At 28.0% G+C, this 9,140-nt stretch overlaps 1 protein-coding gene across 1 annotated transcript; it reads right to left on the reverse strand.

Annotated features, from left to right (window-relative positions):
* LOC109359518 (type IV inositol polyphosphate 5-phosphatase 9-like) lies at positions 1,227-6,654 on the reverse strand. Its single transcript, XM_019604214.1, has 8 exons — positions 6,523-6,654; positions 6,237-6,414; positions 5,796-5,903; positions 5,354-5,690; positions 4,391-4,575; positions 2,712-2,820; positions 2,484-2,638; positions 1,227-1,728 (listed from the first exon to the last, which is right to left on the reverse strand). The coding sequence occupies exons 1-8, from the start codon at positions 6,539-6,541 to the stop codon at positions 1,485-1,487; spliced, it is 1,335 nt and encodes a 444-aa protein (XP_019459759.1). The 5' UTR covers positions 6,542-6,654; the 3' UTR covers positions 1,227-1,484.

The raw sequence follows: 9,140 nt of genomic DNA on the forward strand, positions 1-9,140 counted from the left end.
ATCTCTGTTATCAAATTCTTACTGCACTATAAGAACCAATCTCAAATACACCCATGATAGTATGACTACTAGTGTCAATTCTCGAAATTTCCACAATATGGCTACTAGTGCCAATTCTCGAAATTCCCACAATATGCCTACTCATGCAAATTATTTTCCTACAATATTGACTACTAGTGGGACTTCTCGAAATTCCCACAATTTGACTCCATGTGCCGATTCTTACTACCACAGAAAGAAAGAGGGATAAAAGTTTGTCGGAAATGCGTCGGTGGAAAATATTGAATGAAAACACATTCAACTTGGGGTAAGAAAATACGAAGGGATGAGACTTTTATTTATAACAGGAGATTTTTTCAAGTTCCTCATCTCTCCTATGTGAAACTTGAGAGTTATTTTTTCAAAACTCTTCTATGTGAGATTAGGAAGTTTTTTAGAATTTCTACCCAAAAGTTCTCACTAATGGCTACCAACAAACCAAGTTCCAACAAAATATAATACATTTATGAATATAAATATTATTAGGATTTAATATGTATACACTGACAGCGTAACTGTTTTTTATACTGTCATTATATCATCTGTCATTCATATGTTAGCCATAGTTGATTGTCAAACAAAAGTAATCTAAATCAATGAATGATGATATATCGTCTGTACAGTCTAAAAAACTTTACACTAATAGTACATAAATATTAAACTCATATTATTGTTTGTAATATATGATTCAATTATTGAAATGATTTAATGACTAACATGTCACTAACAACTATTGAGTTCAATGCTTGACTCCTTATCATGTCATTTTGAAAAATATTAAAAATTTTCATGCACAAAACAATTTTAACTAATATGATTTTGATAGGTACAATGAGATTTGATTTTGACCATTATTATGTCTTATTGACCTATTTAATCACATGTCCAATCAATATGATTATTATAGTATACTAATATTGAGACTGATTCAACGATTTTTCAATTGAATTGACATATACAATATGACATTTATAACTCTTTCTTCTAGACTCTTAGTTTTCCTATACTCACTCCATTAACTTATGTTTGGTATTTGAGAATTGAGAAGATGGTTATATGGTTCTTTCATTTAATCTAGGAATCACATACAAATATAAAATATTCTCTTAACCGTGTATTATTTATCAGGTTCCATATAAAAGAAGCATTTGTAATCAACCAAATACCACACACAGGAACAGGTGCCACAAAACATCTATGTCTCAGAATTTGCAAGAAGTTGGTTTCAGAGTAGGACTTGAAGCTTCAAAAGGCAATAAATAACTTTCATTTGTCAATTTTCTATGAAATTTTTCTATGCTTGATCAGATAACTTAAAAGACTAAATATTACAGCAGAAGCACCAAATTTTCTATGACATTTTTCTATGTCCTTTCTGGATTTCATCTTAACTTCTATAGTTTTCAGACGTAACACTAAATATGTATGTACATAACAGTAATGATTTACCACCTGAAACTTGATTGATTTTTACATATAAACTCATCAGTGGGGGAAACATCAAAGTGAGTTTTAAGTTGTCCAAATCTCTCTGACATAAACAAGCTTTGCAAGTTTTTCATCACTTTTGAAACCCTTATTTGGGCTGTAAACAATGCCTTTACAGGTCTGTGATCTGATAGTTTTGATTCACTTCTAGTATACTGAAGTTGATTTAAACCCTTGCCGTACCATATTATTCTGTCACACCTAAAATGAAGAATACCAAAGTACATGTCAGTCATTTTTAGAACTTGATCATGTTATGATTGCAATGTGTATATATACATTATAAATTGATTTACGAGTATAATATTTATATATTGTGAGTGTAAAAATATATATACAATTAATATATCATATATAATTCATTTGTATTATTTATATTTAAGAATTAAAGATAATTAAATATGAATAATAAATGATGTAGTAATAATATAAAAACTCTTACGCACTTTCTGTACATACATTTTTTCACATTTTTTATTACTAATATTTTTGTCTTAAATTATATTTTACACAAATTTCATCATTAGATTAAATATTTATATCAGATATATCAGAGTAAATTATATTGATCAAAACTTTAAAATTATATAAATCAATTATTCCCTTTCACACATATACAAATTATCCATAATTTATATAGATATATTTTATTGGGTAGCCATGCAAGGGACACCATCTTCTCTTAGGAGAGGTGAATGTAATGTTTTATACCATGGGAGTTATGAGTGTAATTAACCTAAACCTAATGTGATGTTGATATAATTTACTCTATAGAATAGACATATATGATATATTTTTTAAAACTAGATATTACGTTAACCCCTATGCATATATATTCATGAAAGTTAAATGATTCAATGTGATATGAACTTTTAATCTAATGGTGTGTATTTAGTTAAAAATAATTAAGCACAAAATTATACATATATATATATATATATATATGTGTCTCTTACCATGCTGGTGCTCGTTTCTTTTCTGGCTTTTTCCCATGATAACAACATCCATAGTAGAGGTCTGAATTTAGACAATACTTATAAGTTGGTGCAAATTTTATTGCTCCTTCATGCCACCCTCTTAACATGTTTCCACTAGTTAGCTCCATCATTAGCTACATTTGCAATTCATCATGTTAGAGAATATGCAAACAAATTGCAAATTTATTATTTGTTTAATATATATACCTGATCATTTTGTAGTAAGGAATCCCAATCTCTTTCTTCAACAAGTGTGTGTGTCGTTTCTTCCCGTAGAGAAATTCTATAGTTTAAATCTCCAAGTAATATAACATGACTGCACGATAGAAGGTGTAATTAAATAATTACAATAATGCAACATACATATCAAAGGAAAAGCAATTTAACTGCGAGTCATAAGAAATTAAATAAAATTGAATTGAGAAAAATATATATACATTATCATAGTATCATTTATCACATTTATATTTAATTATTATTGATTTTTCTTTAAAAAAAATAATTCAAATGAATGATAGATGATATAGTGAATGTGTATAAATATTTATAATGATAGTATATAAATATTACACTAAAAATATTCAATAATTAAAGGGATCAACTGATATTTTAAGTATGAGAAAAAAATGCATGCACTGACAGTGTATGAGTTTTATACATTATCATTACATTATTCATTATTCATATATAATCCTCATTGACTCTAAAAAAACTAATCCAAATGAATAATGAATGATGTGATGATTATATATAAATCTTAACATTGATAGTACATATTACACTATTATATAATTTATCTAAATATTATAAAGTAACTAATATTTAAGGGGGAAAAACACTACTTATAGATAGAACTACTTTGAAGATATTTCTGCATGTGCAAACGGTTAACATGTTGAGCAAATGCATCGCTTTAAGGTGTTTTATTCTTTTGATTCTTTTGCAACTTTTTGTTAATTAATTAACTCCCTGACCTACTATATAAAATAAAAAATTTCCCGACAACTTGAAATTGATGAATTAACTAAGATTATAATATATACTAGTTACAACTTACAAACAGAAAAATCAGATAAAGAAGACTATTTTAAAGTTTTGGCGGCCTTCATTCTAATAAGACAAATTCATAGCTGGAGACTAACAATAATGATGCTTCATTAAAGAAATTATTTAATTTATTATCCATAAAAAATTAAAATTGAAATTTTAACAAATATCTTAAGAATATTATTCAACATAGAGAAAATAAAATATTATTGCGGAATATACTCATTTGGGCTAACTTTATAACATTTATTTAAACTTTTTGTTTCGTTATCAAAATAATCTTATATACTAAAACAGTTTAAATGAGAAGAGACAATAATTGTTTCATAAATGAATAACAATTTTATAAAAGATACAATCATTTACAAATCTAATTATATTTCTAACTTCTTTAATCCCAAGATACATAAATAGATCATATAAAAAGGACCAAGGTTAATGAATTAAGTATTCCAAAAACTGGGATAGTGGATTTCCAAAACATTTTTCAGTTACTGCCTTCCTTAATCAATACTTAAATACCCATGAACCACATTTCCAAAGTTTGTAATAGCTTCATGTATCTCTTATTTTTATTGGTTAGAAAAATAATATGAATTTAATATATATTAACATTATATTTTTTAACCACTAAAAAATGAAGAGATATATAAAGTAGTTCATATTTAGGGACAAAAAAAATTGTTTAAGTTTTAGAACCCAACTTGCTTATTCAATATTGGCACCTTGTTTTAATGATTTGTTGGGAAAGGAACCTAATTATTAAAAGAAGTAAAAGAGAATTATGAAGGTTGATTGGTTGGACGGTTTGAAACAATATTGTAATGATCACTACTTACTCATGATCAAGAATCTTCCTTGGCAAATCAAGAAGAGGGCCCTTAGGAAATCCTGTCCTAGAAAATATTTCAGCAATATTAGAGTTCCTATGTTTCTCATCTCCCTCTCTTCCTCCAGAAGCTAGATGAGTGCACAAAAAGCAGAAGCTTGTTTCATGTAACATGAATCTCACTGATACAGAACCCTGCAAATTAAATATAAGAGATATATTAAATATAGAAGTATTCCTGCTATATAATCAATGAAGATATGAGATTATTAAGGGTATTGGACACTGCTTTAAGAAGTTGATTTTGACAGTTTAATCATGAAATGATTGATGTGCATATGATTTTAAATTGCAGTTGTAGATATGATGGATTACCATAATTAAAAATTTGAGAAAAAAGGTAACTCTTGGTGATAATAATTACATATAGAATTGTAGAGGCATATAAAATCACAATTTGGAAACAAATGCTTATGTCCAAATGTTAAAAATGGTACGCTAATATTTTCAATTTCTTATTCTCATATTTCCTTAATTTGTAAATAACCATAATTTATGATGGAAAATTTGTCACTTTTTTCCATGGTTATCGTATTTTTCTCTCATAAAAATAAATCATTTATAAAAGTTATTATGCACATTTTAACTTTTCATTGATTACATAAGGCATAAAAAAGGTGACTAAATATACAAAGTTCACATATGATGAAATATAACTTATCAAAAAATATCTGATGATAGACTATTTCAAAATAAAATAGAACACATGTCTTCTTCTATTTGCAAATAATATCATATTATAAATCAATACCTCAAATATTATCAAGTAATACCCAAGTTTTCTCCTTTTATAAACTACACAATAAGATTATAATTGGCTAAAAAAATTATAAATTTAAAATTTCGAGTACCATTAGTATTACTCACTAAACTATTATGAAATATCAATTAAGTTGAGTTTTGGTTATGTCACCTTATTTCCTAGAAATCCCATGATGCCACATCCCACACATGAGACACTTGGATGCTGAATGAATGGACAAAGGTCTCTCCTAGCCCACACAGTTATCAATATACCAACCATTTGCCTGCTAATGATACACTCAAAATCTTGTGGGGCTTCTTCACCTTCCTCATTTGGACAAATATTCTTCTTCACCTCAATCTTTTTAGGACCAACTTGATCCTTAAATAGTTGATGTGTCCTCTTGTTCAAAGCTTCTCTGATTATTTTGTTCCATTTCATAGAAATCTTACTGTTTTCAGGTCCCAACACATTTGATGCTTTTAGAGGCACAATTTCTTGAAACCTGGGATATTGGTGAGAAATAACTTTGTATATGAAATTACATGCATATGATATTAAGTATTAATTATAGCTTCATTAGAACAAAATCAATTCATAATGACAATACCCTAGTACATAGATGTCACAGGACTCGTTGCATGTCTCCAACAAATCCTTTATATTCAATCCTTCATCCGGTGCAATTCCACCAACATTCCATGTGCTAACAAAAACCCTTAATGTAGTGAATAAAGAAAAAAATGTCAGAAACTTTCAAGAATAATACAACCCCATAAATGAATTAAACTGGATCAATCATATACAATTATAGTGTATATAGTTCATCCGAAACTTAGACATATACAAATATGATAACCGAGTACAAGATGCTCTAGTATAGGGACAGTAGAGTACATGCAATCTTATCCTCATAAGCAAATAGACCTTTTCTAAAATTTAAACGTACAGTTCAAAGTTACAATACAAACAACCATTCGTGTGAAGCTCAGCCTCTTAAGAGTAAGGCAAATAACAATATGAAATGAATAAGAGAATATCTTTTCCTTACCTGTAATTTTGTGTGTCCTTTTGATCACTTAGAAGGGACTCAGTGCTCAGTGATGATTGATCATCAGTTGTAATACCTAATAAGGGTTGTTCTGCATAACCTGGATAATCTGCTAGAAACTTTCTGCTTTCAAGTCGCTTGTTGAGTTTCTTACTAGCCACTAATGTAGGCCACATGATCTGAAAATTAAAACAAATCATGTACACAAACCCATGACAATGAAATTAGTAAAGGAATTTGAACGAAAATGGAAGAAATGAATAGAAGCCAAGTTTAGTACTCACTTCTGCTTGTTGCACTGGCATGTTATGACACGGTAGGTGTTAATTTATTTCTACTACTTGGCTAGAGAAAAAGATTAGATAGACAATTCTCTAGAGAGATAATGAGGAAAATTGGAAGATATTTATCATGCTAATGAAGAGAGAGGGTTCTCCAATAAATTGAGAAGGAGGATGACTTTTAATATGACGTTATAGAGAGAGGCTACTTCATTGATCTTTACTCAGATATTTTCAATATAGGATCATTTTGCATTAGAGGGATAGGTAGAAAAATGGGCATTTCTTGCATATTTGAATTCTTCTGTTTGTTGCTGAGTATATTTAACGGATATGAGTGATATCTTACATGTTGAACTAGTATCTGTTGTCTTAAAACATGTTTCAAATCCTATTCCATACCAATAAAAACATATCTTGTTAATTAAAAAAATTAAGTTTTTATTATTTTTTTGGTTTTTATTTCAACATCATTAATATGATACATGATTTGACAACATATCCTTACTACTAAATGTTTCACATATTTAAATTGTTGGAAATGGGTGCAAGTGGGAATGTGGTCCTCCATGAAATAATAGGCAAATGAATGAGAATAATAATAATAACCAATTGTTGTTGCACCAACAGGTAGTGAGCTTTTTTCTGGCATTATTATAATTGAATAAAATAAGAGACTTTTTAGAGCAGTTGGGCAAATTAACCTTGTAATTAAACTATCTATGTTTAGAAAATATTGAAAATTTGTGATTGTAAGGACTAATTCGGACTGCTACTAGTGACATATCTATTAGTTTATCAGTAAAATTTATGACTTGCATAAATATAGACTAATGTTTTTTTTATCAGAGAAAATTGGATTTTATTAAAAATGAATGTGTATCACTGGTACACCGTAATTACAAAAGTGATGTGCCTGATAGTACACAGCAGCAGCACAAAAACAAGAGTGAAAATTTAATGTTAGATATGGGATAAATTAATTGTTTCTTTAATTTTAGTAATGTGTTTGTTTAGATGTGTAATCATAATAAAATATTAAAATTAGATAAAATTATTTATTTTAAGAAAAATTATCAAATTCTATTCAAATTAATATAATGATGTGGTAAAATTGTCTAAACTATAGAATATAAATTGTCTAATAAACATTATTCTATATCATTATATTGGGAGAGATCCATTTACTTCAAGAGTAACTTTAAAAGACTTACTCCAAATCTTAGTCATCAATTCTAGGAATATTCAATGATCTATATTAGTGAGTAGATACAAGTCATTAGATCTCCCTAGAATTGATAATTAGGATGTGGAGTAAGTCTTTTAAACTTTTCTAGAAATAAGTGATCTCTTCTCCACTATATTTGTCCCCAATAACAAGTAATGTCTATGTTAAAAAATAAACTAAATGTTCTACTTATGTTTTATGTAGAATAAGGAATGACAGCTTTAATTATTTGTTCTTTTATCATGTGATTGCTGATTCAATTCAGACACATGTATTTATAGAATATTAAAGATAGAAATAAATTAATTTGTTATTTTTTGGGTTACCATTAAGTATTTTCTCACTCTTTTGTGTAAAGAACTAATTCTTTTGGGGTGTGTTACTGTCTCTCGCAACAAGTGTCACTCCTAAAATTAAACTTTTGATAGTTTGATCATCCCGAAAATCTAGAGTGACTTAACACCACTAAACAACACCTTGGTTGTACTTAATTTGTTATTTAAGAAACTTGTTAAACTTTAATATTTAAATATAATGGAACACCGTTCGAAAATATCATATTTTCTTGGAACATAATTTTATTTATAGAAAAACCCTCATATGTTGACTTATTACAATTAAACTTTTAGTTGAAACTCAGAAGTTATTTAGTAGTAAATATTATACAGCAAACTATCTGCTTTTCCTATAACAAATGTTGTTTTTGTTTCAAATAGAATAGCGATAATTAAATTTTGTTATTTTGTGATAAATCTTTATAGGATAAATATTTCTTATACTTTTAATGATCATTTAAAGATATATAGATAGAATTTTGTGGTATCTATATGAAGAATGTTCTTAATAAATAACCCTTTTAATTAGTATGGTCCCAACTTAACGGGATATTCATTAGGTTCCAATAATTATTCACACGTTATAATATATATTGACAAAATTTATATTATAACGCTACTTGATTAAAAGTTGGAATTCTAATGCTTAAGCAACCCATTATCATAGTAGTGATCACGAGAGATGAGAGAGAGTGAGTGGTGCGGGAGAAGGTAAAAGAAAATCAATTTGGGATTAAGGTTTGAATAAGGAGATAAGGTCTTGAGAGAGATGGTTGATCGGAGAGGTTTTTTTCAAATCTCTTTGATCAACCCTTTCTCTCAAGACCTATGAAGTACGGATATTGATACGTGTGTTGGGTACGATACGTATCTGATACGTCGATACGCATTTTTCCAAAATACAGGATACAATACGTTCAGGGATATGCGTATAAAATAATAAAAACACATAAAATATGATAAAATTATAAGTGTAAATCAAAATATCTAAAGTAAAAAATATAATGGAAATTTAAAATCATTGCCCTCCATAACAAATCTATCTTATCCTATTTTAATG

This window comes from Lupinus angustifolius, chromosome LG11 (genome assembly GCF_001865875.1).
Source record: "Lupinus angustifolius cultivar Tanjil chromosome LG11, LupAngTanjil_v1.0, whole genome shotgun sequence".
NCBI lineage: Eukaryota > Viridiplantae > Streptophyta > Magnoliopsida > Fabales > Fabaceae > Lupinus > Lupinus angustifolius.